Source organism: Alexandromys fortis, unplaced genomic scaffold (genome assembly GCF_014885135.2).
Source record: "Alexandromys fortis isolate MF-2015 unplaced genomic scaffold, M_Fortis_MF-2015_v1.1 scaffold_1, whole genome shotgun sequence".
Taxonomy (NCBI): Eukaryota; Metazoa; Chordata; class Mammalia; order Rodentia; family Cricetidae; genus Alexandromys; species Alexandromys fortis.
The window spans coordinates 35,154,822-35,179,391 of record NW_026067927.1 but is presented as its reverse complement, the minus strand read 5'-3'; the positions used below and the strand labels follow the sequence as shown (position 1 = coordinate 35,179,391).

Sequence of the window (24,570 nt, the reverse complement as noted above, 5' to 3'; positions counted from 1 at the left end):
AAAAAAAAAAAAAAAAAAGAAAAGAAAAAAGAAAAAGAAAAATCCATCCTCATCTTGTCAATGAAGAAACACAGGTTCTCAAGTCAGAGCAGCAGAAATGACACACTGAACTGTTCCAGGGCTCAGGCACTGAGCCCAAATTGTTCTATAATGATAGAAGGAAGAAGGGCTGTCACTCAAAACCGCGAGTCTCAGGAGGAATGATGCAGTGCACTCCTAAGCAGGACTCCCACCCCTAACTCCTGAAACGAGGATTTTTCTTTTTCTTTTGAGACAGGCTGTCATGTAGCTCAGTCAGATAAACCCACTGAATAGCTGAGGATCACCCTCAATGCTTTTTTTTTTAATTTATTCATTTTATTTGACGTGTGTTTTGCCTGCTTGCAAATATATGTACCATGTATATGCTTGGTGTCTGAGGAGGCCAGAAGGGGTCTTTGGTTCCCCTGAACTGCAGTTAGAGAGGGTGGTGAGCCACCACGCAGGTACTGAAGGAACTGAACCTGGGTCTTCCAGGAAAGCAACAAGTGCTCTCAACTACGGAGTCCTATCTTTAGCCTGACCGTGAACTCCTGAACCTTCTCCTCTCCCTCTTCCAAGGGCTAGGACTGCAGGTTTGCAGCTCCACACTCAGTTCTTGTACTGCTGGAGATCATACCAGGCTCCCAATTGCCAGAAAGCACTCTAATATCTGAGTCCTTCTTTTAAATGAAGAAAAATGGGTCAGCAGAGAGGCATATACTTCTAATCCCAGCACTCTAAATAGACTGGGAAAGAAGGATCAACAGTCGGAGGCCAGAGCAGGCAGCATAACAACAACCTGCCAAACAAACAGACAAGAAAGAGAAGGGACAAGGAAGGAAAAGAAGGCTTCCCTATGAGGCAAGAGCAACACTGAAGCTTTCAATTCTCCAAGCCAGGAACCCTAGTGTAGTTATCTATACTGCCATTAAAAAAGGAAAATCACCTGCTATTAACTGTGTGCATGCCTCAATGGACAACACACGGAGTCAGCTCCCTCCTCCCATCTGTACTGGGTTCTGGGATAGAACTCAAGTACCCAGGTTTATATGGCAAGGGCCTTATCTGAGCCATCTCACCAGCTCCCTTGTCTTGTTTTAAATGTCTTTGAACAGGGTTTGATGACACACATCAAAATCCTGTCTCAAAACCAGCTGGTGAGAAGGCTCAGGGGTCAAGGCACTTGCCATGTAGGCCTGCTGACCTGCGTGACGCTCCAGGATCTACAAGGGAAGAGAGAACGGAGTCACCTATGCTGTCCTCAGGCCCCAACACACATGCCATAAACACACACACACAAAATTAACTATTAGAACAGAATTGAAAAAAGGACAAAACAAAAAAAGGACACTTTTATCCAGAATGACTTGTGGAATCACGATGAAAGCCACATAATTTCCTTCAAAAGATTAGAGGTAGTGGGTCTTTTATCTTCTCAGACTCAAATGAGGGGAAGCTTGTTGGACTTAAATTTAATTAATTTAGAAAGCATTTCTAATGAAATGGTCTCAATTTAGTTTCTTTTTATAAAACATACATTTTTCCCTTATGGAGTCAGAGCCAGAAAGTTTTTATGGTGAGGGTGTTTGTAGTTGTGCATTTAACTGAGTGATGTTGTTTTAAATTAAACAGCACATATGCTTTTAAAAATCTCAGTAAAGAAGCTGGGCGGAGGTGGCACAGTCTTTAACCCCAATACTCAGGAGGCAGAGGCAGGCAGGTCTCTCAGTTCGAGGCCAGCCTGGTCTACACAGTAAGTTCTAGGACAATCAGGGCTACACAAAAAAAACTTGCCTCAAAACAAACAAAAGAAAATCACATTTGTGTATTTTGTGTGCATGTGTCATTTGTATAACATGGTTTTTTAAATTAAATTATTTAAATTACATTCCTCTTCAAAGTAGGGTAGATCTATACAATTCAAAGGGATCCTTCTGACGCCCGAGTGCTAAGTATGCCACCATGCCCAGCTCTAACCTGCTAACCTGAGTTTACTCAATACAAGGTAAACATATAACCGAGCAGCAACTTTACTTTATTCTAAGCTAGTGTGGTGCACCAGAAAGAAATGGCCAGCGGCTGACAGGAAACCTGCCCTGTCTGTGTTCAGTCCTGAACCAATACTCTCACTGGTTTCAGTGTTCTCAACAGCCTGGTCAGGCTAAACCTACTTACAAGACGATGTCTCAACAGAGGTCATCTGTGGTTATATAAAAAAGTCTGCTGTGCTACCCAGGCTGACCTTGTACTCTGGGGTCACTGCTTCTGCCACAGTCCTCTGAGCAGCTGGTAAAGTCACAGATTACCACGTCTAGCTTGGAATAATTTACTATGATGTGTTAAAAAATGTCCTCCTATGAACAAGCATGCTGGAAACTTCAATAGGCTCCCTTGCCTACTTCTCAACGTTCACAAACTACTCCACGGCACACACGCAGAGACCTCGATACTTACATCGACTGCAGCGTCCTCATCATCTGAATCTTGCAGGCCAAGAGCAGCTTTCTGTAACTTCTTCCTCTCATTGGCTAACGCCTGTTCTGTTTCATCAAACTTGAATCCCTTGCCAGAGAAACCACTACTCTTTTTAATTATTTTTCCTTCCTTTTAAAGAAAAGTTAACAAAGATAATTTTTAGAGTAAAAACTATTAAATATTTTCAAAGTAGTATATAGCAACTTAACAATAAATAAGCAAAAGAGAAGATTCTAGTTTCATTATTTTCCCTTCTAAAAATTGGCTGGTTATGCACCCTTAATATGAGCACTCGTGAGGCAGAAGCAGATACATCTGAGAGTTTGAGGCCAGCTTGGTCTATATACCAAGTACCAGGACAGCCAGAGCTACATAGAAATACCCTGGATGGGGGGGGGGGGGGGGGCAAAAACAGAAAAAAAAAAAAAAAAAAAGCTAAGATATAAGTGAACACAGTTACCAGTCACGTCAATGACTCATATAAGGAAGTTTAAGACTCACTGCTTTCTGCTGATCTTTGAAGTCACTCCAGAGCTTTTCCAGGTCAGGAGGCACTGCTGTCCCTGACAACTCAAGAGCTTTAATTATGTCACCAGCATAGCGAGCTTGATCTTCTGTGATGAAAGTGTAGGCATAGCCCTAATGAAAATGAGGAAACAGAATTAAACAAGATGATTTAAAATCAATACAAAAACCCAGCAACCTTAGTTGTAAACAAGTAACAAACTTACTGACAAGAAGATGAGGAATACCTCATTCACAGATCTCAAAAAAAAAAAAGTCTAGAAATAAGCCTAGCCAAAAAGGCAAAGATTTCTACATTGAATACATTAAAACTCTGAAGAAGCATTCTGTTCGTATGGTGCTTGCCCAGTGTTCACAAACCCTGGGTTCCATCCCACCACACAGGTGGAGACAGCTACACAATCAATTCTAGGCACACCTAAGGTATGAGACCCTGTCTCCAAAAAGAAGAAATTGAAGACGACAATATAAGAAGGAAAGACCTGTCAGGAAGGATTAATAAAGTGAGATTGCTATATTACTGAGACATGATAAACAGTCTCAATATAATTCCCAGATAATTCCAATGACATTCATTATTGACCTAGGAAAAACAATCCTAAAATTCACATGGAAACTGAGGATGGCAAGCAGCAAAAGCAATACCAAGAAGAACAATTATTTAGATATCATAATTCTACCTTTAGTTCAATACACATTTTTTAACACCATAAACTGAGCTTTGTAAACAACCAGCAGACACTGGAGAAGCAGAGGCAGCTGGCTGCAGTTCCCGGTTCAGATCATCCTCTCTGCCATTCCATGGATAACTTCTGCATTCTCTCTACTCCAGACTCTGCTGGAGGAGAATGACTTTCAGCCTGTCTCACTGCTCTCTTCCCACACTGTCAATTAGAGATAGTCCACTCCTAGGCTTCCACACACCAGTTTTTTACTTGGGTTCTGGTAATTGAGTTCAGGTCCACAATGACAAGAGTTATCTCCCAGCTCAACATTCTTAGCAGGGAGAGACAAGTTAAAACTACATTGATACTCCATTTCATCCCAGTCAAAATGGCTAACATTAAGAAAACAAATGACACCAGGCAGTGGTAGCGCACACCTTTAATCTCAGCAGTTGGGAGGCAGAGGAGGTGGATCTCTGTGAGTTCAAGGCCAGCCTGATCTATAGAGTGAGTTCCAGGAAAGGCTCCAAAGCTACAGAAAACAAAAACAAAAACCCTATCTTGGGGGAGTGGGGGGAGACAACAAATGACAGAAAATTTACACTATTCACAACTGCTGAGCAATAGAACCAGCATAGATGCATCAGCAGGTGAACAGATAATGAAAATGTGCCACAGACACAGCAGAATTTTACACAGGTATAAAGAAAAAATAAATCAAGACATTGTAGAAAATGGTATAAGAAATCACTAGGTTAAGTGAAATAACACAGACTTCAAAGATCAAATACCACATATGGACCCTAGATTTTAATTTTTCAATATATATACATACATCTAGGGTACATGTAGGTTATAAAATCAGAAAGAAAGGAACGGGATATACTTGATATGAGAGCAGAAGGGAGGCTACGGAAAGAGGAAGACCCGATGGTAGGAATAACACTGGGAGAGAATGAACATAAGAACACGTATTAAACCATCATAATTTAAGAAAGATTTCTGGGATAGAGAGCTGACAGCTAAGAGAGCTAGCTGCTCTGGTGGAGGACCCAGATTTGACTCTAATCACCACACAGTGGCTCACATCCACCTGTGAATCCAGGTTTAGAGCATCCAAAGCCTTTTCTCACTTCTGCGTGCACCAAGCTCACACATGGTACCCACAGACATGTTGTGGGATATCTGCATACTGTGTGAAGGTTTATCGCTATGATTGGTCTAATAAAAAGCTGAAATGGCCAATAGATAGGTAGGAGGTATAGGTGGGACTTCTGGGCTGAGAGAGGAAGGAGGAGAAGGAACCTAAGCTATTTCTACCTGAGGAAGACGCCAGGAGACGAGAGAGGAAACAAGAGGAACAGATGGAAGAGAGCTAACGCCACATGGCAGGATATAGATGAACAGAAATGGATTAATTTAAGTTATAAAAAAAAGGTAGGAACAAGCCTAAACTATAGGCCAAGCTTCTTCTGACCTCCACAGAAAGTGCATGCATGTCTGTGCACCACATATGTGCACTTGCTCAGAAGAGGACATTGGAGTTCTTGGAACTGGAGTTAAGAGACAATTGTGAGCAACCATGGGTCTTCCATGAGAGCAGTCAGTGCTCTTAACTGCTGAGTCATCACCCTAGCCTCTTTTAATTTGTTTATTTGTTGTTTTTAAGACAGTCTCACACTATCCAGTACAAGCCTTCAACTAATGGCAAGCCTCCTGCCTCAGCTTTCCAAGTGCCAGGATTACATGCATGAATCCCAATGCTCAGCTTTAGCATCTTACTTTTGGGATTATATATACGTATATATACACATATATACACATATACATATATATATATATCCTGCCATTTTTGGTTAATCTTCTGAGTCAGAGTCTAGTTCTATAGTTCAGTGTAGTTGAGTGCCGTCTCTGCTCCCTAAGTGCTGGTGTTGGAGAAATGCATCTTCAAGCTCTGTTCATGTTTTTAGAATACAAAGTGCGTGTTTGTATTTGATTATGTACACAAACACATTCTTTACATAATTATGTATTTCTGAAACTATTTTGCAAAAATAAAATCAGTTGTATCATCTTCCTGGGAGTCTGGAAAGTGAGAACCTCAGATGCCCCAGCTACTCTTCAGTCCAGGTAAGAGGAAGACAGGGGCAGGAAAGAGGACAAACCATCGGGTTATCATCTTTACATACATTCTAACCTAATTTCAGGAGTCGCCACCTGCTGTCCAGGCTCTGCAGCTATGCCTCCCATGAGCTGACAATCCCATTTTATACGGTTATAAACACGCATGTGCAAACAGAAAGAGGGTATGATGAGAGAGTATATGTGGCCCCTAAAACATACTCACTACTCCTAATCATACACATTTGATGTGTATGTTTTTGAGGCATGCCTGTGTGCCACATGTGTGCAGGAACCCATGGAAGACAGAGGACCCAGGTTCCCCTGACAGCTGGAAGTACCATGTGGGTGCTGGAAACAAAATCTGGGCTTTAAGAGGAGCAGGTAATGTTAACCACTGAGCCATCTCTCCAGTCCCACTCCTTAACCTCTATAGGACATGCTTCCAGATTCCTCAGAATACCTCAGTTAAGGAGGTGTTATTGCTACAGAACCTAAGACACAGATTTTATGTGCTTCGAATTTTCTCAACTATAAAATGAACCGTGTCTATTTCAATGAGGATGAAATCCTATGTAAAGAACTCAGAAGTTTAGCAGAAAAATAAGCTACTGTGGTACTATTGTTACATCATGATGCAACATCTAAGGTTGAAAAATCAAATATATCATTATTAATATTTCTAACAACGAAATACCCTCATGCCTTCCTAAAGAATCATTAGGGGCAGGGAATACTGAGAAATGACATGGTGATTAAGAGCACTGTGTGCTCTTCCAGAAGACCTGGTTTGATTTCCAGCACCAACGTGGCAGCTCACAATTGTTTTAACTCCAGTTCCAGGGGATCCAACAATGGTCTCCATAGGCAATGTATGCACAGACATATATGCAGGAAAATATCTATACACATAAAAATTAATTAAATAATTATTTTCTTTAGAAGGAATGACTGACTGGGCATACAGCTCAGTGATGAGACACTTGCTATAACCCCAGCATTGCAAAATAGAAAAAAAACAAAAAGAAAGAACTTTTGTTGTGTGTAGTGGCACACCTACAGTTTGCGGACAAACTTGACAAAGACATCATCCCCCAAATAAAACAGCAGCAAGAGGTCTTAGGCCCCTTTGGGAGTTGCATATAAGATATTTACATTATGATTCATAACAGTAGCAAAATTATAGTTATGAAGTAGCCACAGAATAATATACGGTTGGGGGTCATGACAGCATGAGGAACTGTATTAAAGGGAGCAGTACTAAGAATGTTGAGAACGACTGCCGTAGACTACAGAACATCAAGTCAAGAAAACGAGCACTAAAAAGCAATGAAACATCCTGAATTATACGTAAGTGTCTCTATGTGCAGAACATGTTAGGCAAGAGCGAAATATAAACTGTTACCACTACCTACTAGAAACCACAAAGGTACCTGATAATCTTAATTCTGCTTTGTTCTGGTTTTGGTTTTTCAAGACAGGGTTTCTCTGTGTAGTCCTGGCTGTCCTGGAACTTACTCTGTAGATCAGGCCAGCCTCAAACTCACACAGATTTGCCTGCCTCTGCCCACAGGTACTGGGATTAAAGACTCGTGTCATCGCTGTCTGGCTTAATTTTGTTTTAAATATGCATGGGTGTTTGCTTTTATGTCTGTGTACCACATATACACCTGCTGCCTATCATGGCTAGAAGAGGGCATCAGGATTCCCTAGAACTGGAGCTACAGATGGTTGTGAACAGTGAGTACTGTAAACAGAACACAAGTGCTGTGGAATAATCCTCTGTACACTGTGTGAATATATATCGCTATGATTAGTTTAATAAACAAGCTGTCTGGTCAATAGCTGAACAGGATCGTTAGGTGGGAAAGCCAAACTGAGAATGATTGGAAGAAGAAGGAGTCAAAGGAGTCGCCACTAAGATGATGGACAGGTTGGTCACACAAAATGGGACAGAGGTAAACCATGAGCCTCGGGGCAGCACACTGATTAATAGAAATGGGTTACGTTGTAAGATCTAGTTAGTAACAAGCCTGGCTATTGGCCAAGCATTTATAATTTATATTGAGTCTCCGAGTCAGTTATTTGGGAAGCAGCTGCCAGTTAGTTAGGAGCAGGTGGCTTGGACAGGAAGACTCTGCCTAGGACCTCCGCAAAAAAGGAGCCAGTGTTCTCAACTGAAGCACAATCTCTGCAGCCCCAAAACTGGTCATTTTAACAATATGGAGACATAAATACATATGTGATTAACAACATCCAGTCAATGTTCAGCTATTTAAAGACTTTCAAAATAACATCATAATGTTACTCTGCTATCTATTCCTGAAACTAAACACCTGTGCTGTGGTAAAGACATGACTGTTAAGACTTACTTTGTTGCCTGCCCTTCCAGTCCGTCCAGCTCTGTGCACATAATCTTCATAATGGTTGGGACAGCTGTAATTTACTACAAGAATCAGATGTTTCACATCTAGACCTCGAGCAGCAACTGACGTGGCTACAAGAAGTTTGCAGGTTCCATTCTTAAAGTCATTTATGATGCTGTCCCTGTCGTACTGATCAATACCTGTAAGTAAATTAAAGAGACAAACAGAAAAACATGTTGAAATTTTCCATTTCTACTAAGAAAGTCCTAAACACAGAAATAAAAAACAGACTCAGGGCTGATGGCTCAGAAATCTGTGTTCAATTCCCAGCAACCAGACCCTCTTCTATCATGCAGGCAAACATGTAGGAAAAAAGCTGCATACATAATAAATAAATTAATCTTGAAAACTATATCAATTTGATGATTTCTCAAAAACTTAAAGTCTGAGTTCTGGTTCTAGCAACTCCATTACTCAGAGGAACTAACAGCTGATAAGATGAACACATACCATAGTCACATCATACACAAGAGTCTAATAATAAAACCAACCAGATCTCTATCAACAAGTGAATCAAAAGAAGATAATAAATATACACAAAAGGATGTTATTATCCAGCTTTTAGAAGGAAATCTAATACATGTTAAAATATGAATCATAAAATCATGACTAGGTGAACCAGAACAAACACAAAAGGATATGAAATGTATTAATTCCCAATAAACAATACAAAGGATAAGAAATTCATAAAGGCATAAGATAGTACGGAAGTATCAAAGTTATAAAGGACAGGTAAAAGGAAGACACAGAGAATAATTGCTTAACCAGTAGTCTTCATGTGGATGATGAAAAGTTCTAGGTACAAGGAGAGAGGGAGAAGCTTCACAGAGAAACAGTGCTTGCTTGTTATGCAAAAAAGAAGACTGACATTCAAGTCTCTAATGGCCATGTAAACAGTCTCCTTCTACCTCTGACCGTACTAGCACTGGATCACGGAGAGGTGGATTCTGACAGCTCGGACAGTGAGGCACTATCTCAAGGCAATTACGTCAAGAGCAATAGATAGCAGGGCATGAAGTTGGAATTTTTTCAAATGCCTGTCAGATTTATTCTACTCACATTACAGAAAACAAAACAGGTACTATTCAGAGAACAAGACAGCTGTTGGCAAGTTAAGTTAAACAAATGTTACCGCCATGAAGAGACATGCAGGGGTAAGATGCTCTCATCAAGTCCTTCAGGAGACCATCGGCATGCTCCTGCTTGTCAACAAATATAATGACAGATCCCGACTCCTGATAATGGCCTAAAAGCTCGAGTAATTTCAAGAATTTCTTTTCTTCTTCAATCACAATCTGAAAACAACACATTGTAGCAAGTTAATGTAAAAAAACACAAATGTGTCTTAAAACAAAAATGTTTAATCTGTATTGAATGAGGAGAAAATAATAGCTTCCTAGACCTTAAATTTGCTAAGCAAATGTGGACTTTTAACTGGTAGGGTTGTAACTGTGGCAGCCACTGTGGTCACTGGCTCACTCTGTCCCTTAACCTCAATTCCATTAATTAAAGACAAGAAAGATGTATCCCATTTCTGTCAGCCTTCATTGCTGGTGGGGAGAACTAAAGAGAGCTTTACTAAGTCAGTTCCATGTACCTGGCAACAGACTGAAGGTTATAACTGATGCGTAATATTTAACTTTAGAAGTTATCTACCTATCTCACAACTATGATATAAAAAGGATCACACACACACTGTCTAAACTAACAATTTCCTGAAAACGGTACCTACCACTTGTTGTTCCACATCTGAGCAAACCACACTCCTGCCCCCAACCTGAACTTCAATGGGCTTGCTCAGGATCCTGCGGGCCAAAGCCTCCATAGCTCTAGGGAAAGTAGCTGAAAACATAACTGTCTGTCGGTCAGGACGAACATTATCCACAATGCGCATGACCTGAGAAAACAATATAGTATATATGTATAAATACAATGAGTCTCCAAAAACCTACCCATCCCTCAAATCAAGCAGAAGGAACTTTGGAGAACTACTTCAGTTACTTTAAATTCATTATCTTAAAAACTCCGAACTTAAGCCAGAATTTGCAGCTCTCGGTTACATCTTGTCAAGAAAGGGCAGGCTGAGCTAGGGTGGCAAGTGTAGTGATAGTTTGTGTTTTAACAAATAAACCTTGCCTGAAGATTGGCGTGCAGAGCTAAGCCACTAGAGACCAGGCAATGGTGGTCACACCTTTAATTCCACGCCTCAATCCCAGCACTAGAGAGGCGGAAACGGAAAGGGATATGGTAGGGTGGAGAGAGGAATATAAGGTAGGAGACAGGAACTGAAGCAGTCTGAGGAGGCAGTGTGAGGACAGGATCTATCTCGCCCCTCCAGTCTCAAGATCTGGTAGAGGTAAAAGGTCTCTCTAGTGGTTGGCTGCTTTACTTTTTTCATCTTCAGCTTGAACCCCAATATCTGTCTCTGTGTTTTTATAATTCATGCTACATTCTTTTCTCCTTTTTGTTTTTGAGACAGGGTTTCTCTGTGTAGCTCTGGATGTCCTAGACCTCACTCTATAGACCAGGCTGACCTTGAACTCACAGAGATTCGCTTGCCTCTGTCCCCCAAGTGCTAGGATTAAAAGTATGCATCACCACTGCCTGGCTCTTTATCTTCTTCAATATAGACTTCTTTTTCTTTAATTATTTATTTTTATTTTATGTTCATTCATGTTTTTGCCTCCATGTATGTCTGTGTGAAGATTTCAGATTCCCTGGAACTGGAGTCACAGACAGCTGTGAGCTGCCATGTGGGATGCTGGAAATCAAATCTGGATCCTCTGGAAGAACTACTAAGTCACCTCTCTAGCCCATCAATAGACTTCTGCCTAGACACATACTACTGCTTTCCTAATCCTATCCAAACAGAGCCATCCTAGAGGATAAACTTTATCCTAGAGTATAAACTCTCACTTCCTGAAGCTGTATTAGTCATGGTGATTTACCAATATCTAAATAGCAGCCCATGACCTGAAGCCCTACTAACCTAACCATGATTTTAACCAATAAAGCTCACAAAAATTATCACTCTAATTTTCCTCTCCACAGGCTATAATAAAACTTTTAAAAAAGGAAAAACAACAACAACACTGGCTCAGTAGATTAAGGAACCTGCCACCCAGTCTGACTGCCTGAATTCAATCCCTGGGCTCTACCAGGATTGGAAGCAAAGAACCGACCACTGCAAGTCATCATCTGACTTTCAGATACATACAGCCATGTCCAAAATATATATTAAATACTGCGGGGGGGTGGGGTGGGGGGGACACTATTGATTATGCCCCTCACTGACAAAGCAGCCAGTTTTACCTAGAAGCAGATCCTGTTCAGTCCTTCAGCCCCATTCGCTGAGACTGTAAGACTGTGACAGCTCGTAAAGAACCTGAAGTCCTCTGCTCCATGTGAACTGGACTGCATCTATTTAACTGCTCCCCAAATGGTTCATGAATTCCACAATCCTGGATTTTTAGGCCCACCTACTCATATCTCATTCACAATTCAGTTTCTAACAGGACGTTGACGGAGCACACCTTTAATCCCAGCACTGTTAAGGCAGAGGCAGGCGGATCTCTGAATTCGAAGCCAGCCCAGTCTATAGAAGGAGTTCTAGGACAGCCATGGCTATTCAGTGAAACCCTGTCTCCAAAAAAAGGGTTCAGTTTCTGAATCTAAATACAATGGTAGTACATGGCAGATGATGTCTCTTTGGAGGTATGGAAATAAATCTGAATCTAAATACAATGGTAGTACATGGCAGATGATGTCTCTCTGGAGGTATGGAAATAAATCTGAATCTAAATACAATGGTAGTACATGGCAGATGATGTCTCTTTGGAGGTATGGGAATAAATCTGAATCTAAATACAATGGTAGTACATGGCAGATGATGTCTCTTTGGAGGTATGGGAATAAATCAGAAGGCTAACCACTATGCTTCTGAAGCTGTCCCGTCCAGGGCCACTCTGCTCCTTCCCAGACCACGCAGATGCCTTATTCTCACAGCTATCACCAAACCCTCTACACTTCAAAACCTTAAGAGCCTTAGTGAGGGGCTGGAAAGACAGCTCTCAGAGAACCAGGTCCAGTTCCAGGCACCCACCGAGCACCCACATGGAACAACGCACAATCACCTGTGACTTCAGCTCCAGGATGAGCTGACATTTCCAGCCTCTGCAGGCACCGGCATTCGTGTGCACACACCACATAGGCACACACCATGCACACAATTAAAGGTAGAATAAACCTTTAAAATTACAAAGAAATGGAATTATTACCTGTGGTTCAAACCCCATGTCAAACATTCTGTCTGCTTCATCTAAAACAACATATGTCACTCTTCGGAGATTTGTGACTCGACCTAAGGTGAAAAGAAAAAAGAAAGACAAAAAAACACTAACTATCAGTCACAATTCATGATGACAAACAAGAACTTTCAAAAAAACCATAAAGGGAACTAAAATGCCTGACTTAAGCAGAGGGGAAGGTTAGGTTTCTTTAAACAGTGAAAAGAAACTTTGGTATAAAAGTCTTAATCTAGTGGCAAGTACTTTCTGACAGTGGGTACATGAGGCCCTTTATTTTGTCAAACTCGCCTCTTGCATACCATCATAGGGCCTGAAGAACCTGTAAAATTCAGAAAACAGCCCTCTCCAAAACACATCATAAAACTAAGACTGAGATGAAGCATCGAGCCACATCAGCCATTATCTGACAGCATCACCTAGAAAAAAACATATTAGAGATTACAGCGTATGTGTGGAAAGCAGGTTCCAGTGCTAACTACTTCAGAGGCAGAGAGCCTCTGCCACTTTACAGCCTACTACCATACAGTCAGAAGCACCTTAAATGGGCATGTCAAACCACTGACAAACTGCTCAAAATCACTGGGAACAATATATTACACAAACTTTAAATAACAAATGCATTACAGATAAATACATTTTTCTATGCAAAGATATATAGTAAATTATTAATTGCTGCCACTGATTTAATAAACAGCCTGGCTTCTTAACCAGTTAAAAACTAAAAATACAAAAACTCCTTTCTCAAAGATCAGTAAGCATTTCTATCAACTGCAGAATCAACCACCTGGCAAAAATATGTATAAAATAGTTATTAAAAGGTAAACAAAAAAGACAAATAAAGGAAAAAGGTAAAATTAATCAAGATGAAGTTCAGGAGGTTTAATTAATATAACAGTGAGAAAAAACAAGGAATTATACAGTCAGCACTCATCCCCAAACCTTCACTTGCTACACAAGTGCAAGGCCTCAAACAGCCTCAGGGAGAATTAAGTTTACCCCAAGCTCAGGCGGACACTAGTACAAACATGCACTCCTCGGTTCCAGCACTCAGTTACAATAGTCTGAACGCTGCAATGGAAACCTCTAGCCAGCTGTTTCTTCAAAAACTAAATATACAGTGTTCACACTAACATCTCCAGCCGCCAAGAGTCTCACAAGGTTGGAAAGAGCATTAAGTCACCTACCTTTGACGGTTACCATCTCGGAAGCCCAGGTCTATAAATCCTCAGGGCCTTTCTCCACAGAAGTTAAATAATGTCAACAGTTTAGTATCAGTTTTGATAGGGAATATTTTAACAAAACATAACATTTGATCTAAAAACATGCAGTATTTACAAAAGACACATTTCTTGAAGCTGCAATAACTTAATTTGTCTATTATTATAAAATACTAACTCCTGTGGAGAATTTTATAATAAAGACTATGATGTTACCCTTATAAAAAGCAAAGATAAGCCAAAAAAAAGTTAAGTTAAATGCTATAATATACTGCAAAGTTAGTTGTGAAAAGATACTGAACTGCCAAAACTTAACTAATACTTTCAACAATAATATTCACACTTTAAGATATTACAGCTTTAAGAAGAAACATAGAAACCATTTGTTGGTTTCCAAGATCTGTTTTAACAAAAATGTGTCAAGTTTAAAAAGGAAAAGAAAACAAAACAAATTAAAAAAAAACTACCTGTGACTTACCACTGTTAGCAGCTAACATGTCAATCATTCGACCAGGTGTGCAAACAATAATCTCAGCACCTCTTTTCAGCTCAGCGATCTAATGAAAGAGGATGAAATTTCATAGTATAGTCATCAGGACTTCTCCAACAGATATGAAAACAGCAGCTGGCCCACTCGTGGCTCCAACAGGTAAGACAAAGTCTGAATACAAGACTGGAGGCTGGCATGTGGCCCTGGGACTGCCAGTGTGCTGAAGGACAGGGAGCAGCAGGATGACAACTGGGCCAGAAATTTGAAACTAATGAAACTCAAGAATTTCCCAGATTTTAATTTGCAACTATTTCTCAAAAACCAAGAACAGGAGGTCAAAATAAACAATAAAATACATATTCTAACACAGAGATCAATGCTTTCCAAATTTAGGAAACCAGGACATCAGTCTTCTAAGCCACACCAGACATTTACCAATAGAAAACACAGTAACAGCGCACGGGACTCGGGAAGCTCTGCTGAGCTCTATACAAACACACATGGATGCACCAGGTTATACTGATGCATGCAGTGGTCGGTCATTCTCTTTCCTTCCGCCCTTTATTTTGCAAGTGTGAGTGTTTTGCCTGTAAGAACGTCTATGCATCCCGTACATACAATGCTGGCAGAGGCCAGAAGAAGGCATTGGCTCTTCCTAAAACTGGAGTTACAGATGGTTGTGAGTTACCTTGGGGCACTGGCAATCAAACCCAAGTCCTCTAGAAGAGCAGACAGTGCTCTTAACCACTGAATTATCTCTCCAGCCTTAAAGCAATTGCAACTCTGGGATATTGGTTGGCCTGAAAGTCATCTCCTATAGCACAGATACCGGCAAGAGTGGCAAATCATATTCCAGATGACATACTGCTCCCATATGTGTTTTAGTATTTAAGAAAGTATAGGGCTGTGGTAAAGGTGCTTGCTGCCAGGATGACAACTTAGGTTCACTGCCCAGGATCTCACATGGTAAAAGGAGAGAACCAACTCCTATATCCACCTTCTGACTATACTCCAAGGGCTGCATGTGCACGTGGGCAAGCACATAAGCAAACTCAAACACATACATGACGCGCACGTGCGTACACACGCACACGTGTGCATACAAACAGGTATAATTATAAAATATAAACAAAAAAAAAGGAAAAAATGTAATGGTTCCTGACAGAGCCAACACAGTCACTCACACACAGACTATTGTTAATGTTTTTACTTTTTTTGTTTCTTCTATTACAGAGCCCTGAGATGCTTCTCTGATCTCAAAGCTAAGGTAAGCCTGGCAGCAGCATCTTTGCCTGCCTGTCTGGTGGAAACCTAAAGCCCCTGTGGCAGAGCTCAACCCATTCTCACTGCAAAGGCTCTAGGATGTATTTTGTTTTCTTGCCAGATGTGGTGACACAGGCCTGTAAGTAAGTGCAGCACTTGGAAGATAGGAAAGAAAGATCCATCCGGAAATATCAAGGTCATCCTCGGCTACACAGCAAGTTCAGAGCCATCCTGGGCTAACTGAGATCTGTCACAAACAAATACACACAATTTGTTTTATAGCGGGGCAGTGGTGGAATCTTTAATCCCAGCACTTGGAAGGCAGAAGCAGATGGATCTCTCTGAGTTCAAGTCCAACCTGGTCTACAGAGTAAGTTCTAAGACAGCCAGGGTTTTCTCAGAGAAACCCTGTCTCAAAAAAATCAAAAGAAAAAAATTATACATGTATTTCTTACTATAGGCTGTATGGTCAAATAAACTGGCAAAAATGAACAGTTCAAATATTTAAAATAGCAACAATGCAAAAAATTCCCAAGGCATGTTCATACAACACTAGTTCTAAAATACACTTTCTTGCTAAGCGTGGTGACACATGCCTTTAATCCCAGCATTTGGGAGGCAGAGGCAGGTAGATCTCTGAGGTCAAGGCCAACCTGGTCCACAAAGGACAGTGAGAGCTACATAGACAGATCCTGTCATGAGAAAATGCTAAATCAAAGACAGTCAAAGCTTCCTAAAATTTTGCTATATATCATTATGAACGAAGATGAAAGTCTAGCACTAACACATAGCATTAGTTGGCACCTTCTAAAGAAGCCAGCATGGATCAGAGACAGTTGGTCTGGGAATTACAGGACCATGTCCTAAGGCAAACTGCAGCTCTAATTAACCTAGTTGGTCAACTTATTTCATCATTCTGCATAATTTTTCACTTATAAAATGGAAAAGCAGACCTGCATTCTCAGGCATAGCACATATTAATGCTAAGAACTACTTTAAGCCTAGCAGTGTTGGTGCACAACTTTAATCGCAGCACTTCAGAGGCAGATGGATCTCTGTGAGCTCAAAGCCAGTCTGCAATACAGCAAAGAGGACAGACAGGGACTGGAGAGGGAGGGGAAAGGGGGTGGAGGGAGTGGGAGGGAAATGGGAGGAGGTGGAAATTTTTAATAAATAAATAAATAGGGCTGGAGAGATGGCTCAGTGGTTAAGAGCACTGCCTGCTCTTCCAAAGGTCCTGAGTTCAATTCCCAGCAACCACATGGTGGCTCACAACCATCTGTAAAGAGGTCTGGCGCCCTCTTCTGGCCTTCAGGCATACAGACAGAATATTGTATACATAATAAATAAATATTTAAAAAAATAAATAAATAAATAAAATAAAAATAAAAATAAAAAAAAGGACAGGCAGGGATACAAAAAGAAACCCTGTCTAAAAGAGCCCCCCCTAAAAAAGACTTCAAAATTCTATATTAGATTTATTATTTTTCTTCGTTTCCCCGGGTTTTGAGAAACAATTAGTAACAATGAAGTGCATGTACTGGGAGCCAGGGAACTGTAGCTCACTGATACCAAAACTCCCGTCTAGCATTCACCAGGCCCTTGGGTCAATAATCCGCAACACACACCAAAAAGAATGGAGTTTAGAAACACGAATGATGTTTTCTGGTCTATATACACATGGCAAGATCATCAGCACAATCAAGTTCCATCTTTTATCACAGAGCAACCAATTTTTGTGTTTTGTGGAAAGAATGTTTAAGCTCAATTCTGTTATCAAGATTTAAATATGTAAGGGCTTTATTTATTCAGCCACATCATGCCTAGTCTCTACAGAACATATGCTTCTGGCATGATATCACACATTCTTAGGAGCCAAGGGTATATAAGATACGGTCTTGACACATACACCTGGCTGGCCTGGAACTCGCTATGTATAGGAAGCCAGTTTCAAACTTGCAGTGGTCCTCCTGCCTCTGCTTTCTTCTGAGTTCTGGGATTACAGGGATGCCCCATCTACACATACACATGCACCCTTCTCGGGACAGGGTCTTTATGGTTCTAAGGCCTCAAGCTAGCGATCCTCCTTCCTCAGTCTTCTTAATGTGGGAATTACAGGCACACCACAGGCACTTATAATTATTTAATTATTATACTTATAAATCTTATACTTATTTCACACCAAAAACCCTTTAAGATTTTAAGGGGAGGGCTGGAGAGATGGCTCAGTGGTTAAGAGCATTGCCTGCTCTTCCAAAGGTCCTGAGTTCAATTCCCAGCAACCACATGGTGGCTTACAACCATCTGTAATGGGGTCTGGTGCCCTCTTCTGGCCTGCAGGCATACATGTAGACAGAATATTGTATACATAATAAATAAATATTTTAAGGGGAATTACCTACATACAAACACTAAAATGAAAGAATTACTTAACTCACTGGAACATTCAATCTGAAAAAGACAGAAAGGCTGAGTGGTTTATTCTAACTACCTGCTCGCTGATTCCTGTCCCTCCGTACACACAGACCACTCTGAGTCCCAAGGTCTTCGAAAACTTCTTACATTCTTTAGTGATCTGTAAAGCCAGTTCTCGAGTTGGAGTCATGATGACAGCTGAAAAGATAAATATGTCAAAGGCTAACCCCAACCCTTCAGAAGATGCTTCAAAACACTAAAGTGGACCTCTGCAGGATGGCCCATGTCTCAGTGAAAAATGTTTGGTCTTTATGGAAATCTGAAAACTGTTTTTCAAAAACTTAGTAATGGCAGAAACCAAGGTAAAGGGCAAATGGATTCTTAAGAACGTGCTATGAGGAAATAACAGTTACACAGCATACTCAAACCTCAGAAATACACTCGAAAAGAACATAGTTTCCAATAGCAAATCACAGGGCAAAGGGAATCAAGTGACTCTGTGCTACAGAAGCCACAGCTGCTGCCCAAAGCACATCGCTCTGAGAGGTACAGAGAATGCACCGTGCCGTGTGTTTCCACAGAAAGAGCTGAGTAATTTTCCCTAATCAAATATGCAAGTAGTAACTGCAAAAATGCGAAGAAATCTGAATCTGAAGACCTAATCCTACATGAAACCCTGGCACACTAGGAAAGCACACTTCTTTTCCCACGCCGAGTTCATAATGCAGTGATACAGGGCTGAGAACACACCTCAACATAAATAAACAGAGAGATGCAGGAGGGGTCTACCTGCCAGGTCAGTTTTAAAACTGAGCTGTGCCAGCCTTGTTTTTGTACTTCTTAAGATGTCACACCAGAGCTCTGAAGATTCTCATTCCACCTGCTGGTATGGGGAAATCAGCCCCAAACTGCCATATTGATAAAGGAAATGTACATAAAGACATCTTTATTGTCATAATTAATAACTGCAAGAATCAGGTCTTTCTGAAGTAACAACAGCACTTCTAAGAATGATGTGATGAGAAGACTTGTACCTATTGGGCCCTCTCCTTCTTCTAAAGATCTCTGATCCATGATGTGTCTAAACATGGGCAAAAGAAAGGCAATGGTTTTTCCACTTCCTGTCTTGGCAATGCCAATTAAATCTCGTCCAGACATTATAGCAGGAATTGCTTGAGTTTGGATTGGTGTGGGCTTCTCATAGCCATGCCTTAAAAAGAAACAAAAAGAAGACAAGAATCATGAGCATTAACTACCCTCAGGGGACCACAAACATTACTTCTTCTAAATGTGATATATCCACCTGATAAAACATTAGTTGGTGGACAGCAGAAAAAGCCAAGTACTGAGGGGATGTCTTTCTGTATGCTGTGAATATGTTTTATTACCATTTGTTACTAATGAAGCTAATGTGGTCAACAGCCAGGCAGAATAGAGCCAAGCGGGAAATCCAAGCAGAGATACACGGTAAAGAAGGGCAGAGGCAGAGAGATGCCAATAGCCTCTGGGGAAGCAAGATGTTAGGTAACAAGTCACAAGCCTCAATGTAAAATATAGAGCAATAAGGCCAGGTGGTGGTGGTGCACGCTTAATCCCAGCACTCCGGAGGCAGAGACAGGAGGATCTCTGTGAGTTTGAGGCCAGCCTGGTCTACAGAGTGAGTTCCAGGACAGTCAGGATTGTTTCACAAAGAAACAGTCTCGAAAAACAAAACAAACAAAAAAATATAGACTAATGGAAATGGGTTAATTAGTTGTAAGAGTTAGTTAGTGATAAGCCTGAGCTAAGAAACCAAAAACATCTGTAATTAATATTAAGCCTCTGAATGATTATGTTAAAAGGGCCTCAGGACTGGGCAGAACAAAAGAAGCCCCCGTTTATATCTTGCTGGGCTGACATGAAGGCTTAGTGAGTGCTTGCATTCAGGCCAGATAACCTGAGTAGATATGTGGAATCTGAAGGTAGAAGAAAGAGCAGACTCCCCAGAGTTACCCTCTCATCTCCATCCACACAAGCCACAGTGCATGTGCTCCAGCAAGCATGCAGGCAGGAACAAAATAAAATACAAATGAAAAAAACAAATAAAAAAAATATTTAAAAGTCAGCACAGTGGCGCATATCTTTAATCCCAGCACCTAGGAGGCAGAGGCAAGCGAATCTGTGAGTTCAAGGCCAACCTTGTCTACATTGAGTTCCAGGAGAGCCAGGGCTACATAAAGAGACAAACAACAACAAAATTCACAGTTTTTAAAATAAGTAATTTTTTAAATTGACAATGAAAGAATGAAGCACTAAGAAATTCCACAGTGTGGAACCTGAAAATAGTGATTTTACCAAGTGACCAAAAAAAAAAAAAAAGCAGTCAGGAAAGACGACACACTATGTAATTCCGCCTGTATCAACTTTCCAGTGGGGCCAGACCACAGGCATGGGAAGTGCACTAGTGGTTGCCTAGGGTGAAGGAGATGGAAGAAGACTAATAAAGGACAGGGAAGACTGATGGAAATGTCTATAACTAGATGGCTGCACAAACCCATAAACATACCACTGGATCATAAACTCCAATTGGTCAACTCCACACTTAAAACTACAGCTCATTAAAGACATTTACAAAACTCTTTAAAAGCCTGGGGCTAAGATGTAGCTCAACAGTAGAATATTTCCCTAGCACAGTCAACTACCTGGGATAGGAACTTCCACCTAAGAGAAAAATTTAAAGTTACGAATATAACTGAAATCCAGAGATATTTGTGTGAAAGGAACATGGGGAGTAGCAGGACACTGAAAACTGTACATAACCATCAACCACTTACTTTTTGAGGGAGTTTAGTATCTTCATGGAAATTCCACACTGGACCCACGACTTAATTGGTTTGGGACAACCTTTTCCTTTAACTGTAATGCCCTCCATTTCCAATCGAAACACATTCACCTCTGGAAAACAAAACCCGTTAGAAACTATTCTGCTGGTACCATCTAGCTGTGTTCACTAGGCAGTCAGAGGTCAAACATCCTCACCTTTGTTTAAGTGCTATCTAAAGAAATCCCACAGCTGAGCTACAGAGAAACACTAAAGCTCAGAGAGACCAAGTAACAATTGCTGCAGTAAATCAAGAACAATGCAAATACCTCAGTTTCAATACTCTGGTTGTCCTGTTTTCTTCGACTGTAGCAGAATAATAAATGCCCGACAACAAAACCACCTGGTGTGGCATGATTTTTCCAGATCGCATTTACAGCCGGCTGATGGTGGGCAGTCATACCACTGCCTCACACACCAGCAGGGCCAACAGAAACACTGTCGGAATATGACAAGGACAGTACTTCTACCCAGATGAACAACTGTGTGACTCTTATCGTTTTGCTCTTTTTAAAGATACTTCCAAAACATCTTCCAGCTCCCAAGCCTATGCACGCTACCTCTGCGGAGTAGAACACACCCTCCCGGGGGCCACCATAACATAACCAAACAAACAGAAACATCTTACCCTCCTGAGACATTTTTGCTAGTTCTGGAACTTCAACATAAAAATTTTTTCTGAATGGTTCATACTCAATTTTTCCATGATCAACTGGTTCTAGAAGTTTTCTCTGTTTTGTCTGGTAGCCTGTCAAGGCTGTCTGAAGATCAACTTCCTCCTCCTCTGAAGAATACTTGAATTTTCAGGAACAAAAAAGGAAGTCCATTATTAATTTCTCCTTCCGGAAGAAAACAGTCCCAGTTATCAAAACCCTCCTCTTTCTTAGGCACGAAATTAAGACTGCACAACCTAAAAATCTCAAGTAAGAATGTCCATGATTTTTAACATAGGTAAATCAACTCCTTAAAAAGGTTTCAACCGGAGAACAGGAGAATTCTGGGAAGAAGGAAGGCCTAGTCCACAGTCCTGAACCAGTCAAAGAGCAAGCAAGATGTGATTGCCTGGCCAAAAAAGGTACCAAGTCACGTGGCTAACACAGATAAAAATAATGGACTAATATAAGTTATAGAGTTAATAAGAAGCCTGAGCTAATGGGCCCATCAGTTTATAACTAAAAAAGTAAATAAATAAAAGTTTTCAACTTGGAGTTGGGTGGTGGTGGCACACACCTTTAATCCCAGCACTCGGGAGGCAGAGGCAGGCGGATCTCTGTGAGTTCGAGGCCAACCTGGTCTACAAGAGCTAGTTCCAGGACAGGCTCCAAAAAGCTACAGAGAAACCCTGTCTCAAAAAAAACAAAAAAAGTTTTCAACTTAGTATCTTTTTCTTTATTCAAAGTTTTAATAGTAATACAAACCCCATATAATTCTCAGAAACACCACTGAGGTTTTGCTGCTGTTTTCATTATCTAGACCTTTACATTAGAGGTTACTAGGAAGAAATACCATTCACATTACTGCTTCACTTGTCTTTCTGCTGCATGCCTGAGACGAGCTGATAAAGCAGAGAATGGAAACGTAGGACACAACGCAGTTACACCGCTGCTATACTCTGAGATCCTGCCCTGGTAACTAACTGCGAAGCACATCAACACCGACGGTTTGCAATAAATGCTCCTAGGACATGAGCATAACCAAGTCAGACTGAAGACTCACCTCCATGGCATCCTGGTCATTCTCCATCAGCTCTCCCTTCTTCTTATCAGAATCCACTACTGCTTTTTTGGTTGTTACCACAGTAACCACTTTGGTGACGGTTGGTCCAGACTTCTAAAATAAAAAAGGATTACCATATTTTGCAAAAGTTAAAAAAAAAATAGATTTTAAAACATGTGGACACCAGATAAAAGACAATGTTCAATCCTACAAAATGTAATTGAAACTAACATGATTTAGGTTTTAAGAAGACCAAGAAAGCTTTGGTTTTCTGCGAACTTGTCAATGTGTCTATACAATAGTTCATAGATACACTAACAAACACAAAACTGTAAGTTTATACATATAAGTTTATACGTGTAAGTTTATACAATAATTTTTTGCTTGTTTTTGCTTTTTGCTTTTTAGAGACAGGGTTTCTCTGTAGCCCTGGCTGTCCTGAAACTCACTTTGTAGACTCAGGGATCTGTCTGCCTCTGCCTCCCAGTGCTGGGATTAAAGGCTTGCTGCTACCACTGTTGTAGAATTTTGATCCATTTAGCCAATGACCTTGGGGCAGCAAGCCGTAGGGCTAGGCCTTGTCTGAGTGAGTAGTGACCCTTAGAAGCTGATGGGGAGGGAGAGTGCACTCTCACTTTCTTGCTCAGGAGGATGGACCCCAGCTCCCCTGGACAGAATAGCAGGGCACAGCAGCTGGATCATGGCGGAGTCTAATCTCTATCAGTGAGCGTTTACCCCATTTTATACCTAAATAAATTCTTAAGATTGTTTAACAGACTCACGTGGTTTCAGGTAACAACCCCAGCAATACAGCCCACTTTTTTACCCCATGATCACTTGACGTTAGAATCCCCACTAACAAACCTGCAGGTCAACAGAGCAACAGCGATAAAGGCAGCGCTCCCGGCAGCTAGCCGCGTACCTTCTCATTGCCCGCACCGCCTTTCACACTCCTCATGTTAAACTTCTTCACTTCTTCTTTCACTTCCTCCATGTAGGCATCTAATGGATCTAACTCCTCGCCCTCCATTTCATTCCCTTCCTTCTCAGCTTCTGCAGGATCATCTTCATCATCTAAAACAGCAGAGCATATTTTCTTTGTACACATGTTTCAAAGGGAAATACACAGCCAGTGACAGGCTCAGTGGGGAAAAGCTTGTGTTGCACAAGTCTGACAACCGAGGCCAAGTCCACGTCCCATGATGGAAGAACTAATTCCTGGAAGCTGAGATCTGATCTTTCTCTGTGTGCGTGTGCATGTGTGTATGTAAGCATGCGAATGCAGTTACACACAAGCACAAACTAATGATTTTAAATAATTCAATAATTATAAAAATAACTTAAAACATTTTTAAAGATATACTCATTTATGTACATGAGCGCTCTATCTTCTTCTGAACATCAGAAGTCATTTGATTTCACTACAGATGGTGGTGAGCCATGTGCTTTCTGGGAATTGAACTTAGAAACTGTGGAAGAGAAGCCTGTGCCCTCAACCTCTGAGTCATCTCTCCAGCCCATTTACAATTCTTTTTTAAAGAGGAGACATGCCACACCCATTCTATTACTTCCACTACTGCAATGGGGCAGTGCCCTGACAGCACCTACAAAGCCCTGGGTTTAAGCCTCAGAAGCACAAGACAAGGCAGGAGAAATGTTTCTCTCTTAAATCATAAAAGTTAGAAGTGTATTTCTCTTTTTAAAGACAAACATGTGAATGTATACATGTATTGCCTTGGTGCTCTGCTCTCACAGAGCAGAAGAGCGGGCTGGATTCCTGGCTGGAGTTCTTGATGATGGGGAACCATGAGGGGAGCGCTTACTCTCATTAACAGCTGCACTGAGGGAAAATACTCGAGCGCCATCTACAAACTCCGCATGTGACAACTGTGTGTTCTCAAGTAAAATCAGTGATTCTTACTGGATGCTACTCTGTAATTGAAGGTCTTTAAAAATCTCATTATGGCCAGGCACAGTGACTTACCCCTACAGTCCCAACTACTCAGAGCATTAAGGGAAGAGTCACTTGAGTACAGAAGCTCCAGGCTGGCTACAACAGCAGTGAGACC

General features: G+C 41.0%; 1 protein-coding gene across 2 annotated transcripts in view; it reads right to left on the bottom strand.

Moving 5' to 3' along the window:
- Ddx46 (DEAD-box helicase 46) overlaps positions 1–24,570 on the bottom strand; it is a 45,458-nt gene that overhangs the window by 7,872 nt on the left and 13,016 nt on the right. For both annotated transcript variants that reach the window (XM_050143884.1, XM_050143885.1), the window contains exons 6-18: positions 23,424–23,575; positions 22,502–22,615; positions 21,414–21,579; positions 20,739–20,859; positions 18,960–19,135; positions 18,002–18,123; positions 14,236–14,314; positions 12,511–12,593; positions 9,966–10,130; positions 9,366–9,528; positions 8,180–8,373; positions 2,998–3,135; positions 2,476–2,625 (exon numbers count right to left, since the gene is read on the bottom strand). In XM_050143884.1, the coding sequence (XP_049999841.1) occupies positions 2,476–2,625; positions 2,998–3,135; positions 8,180–8,373; positions 9,366–9,528; positions 9,966–10,130; positions 12,511–12,593; positions 14,236–14,314; positions 18,002–18,123; positions 18,960–19,135; positions 20,739–20,859; positions 21,414–21,579; positions 22,502–22,615; positions 23,424–23,575 (1,823 nt within the window). The remainder of the gene's footprint in view (positions 1–2,475; positions 2,626–2,997; positions 3,136–8,179; positions 8,374–9,365; positions 9,529–9,965; positions 10,131–12,510; positions 12,594–14,235; positions 14,315–18,001; positions 18,124–18,959; positions 19,136–20,738; positions 20,860–21,413; positions 21,580–22,501; positions 22,616–23,423; positions 23,576–24,570) is intronic.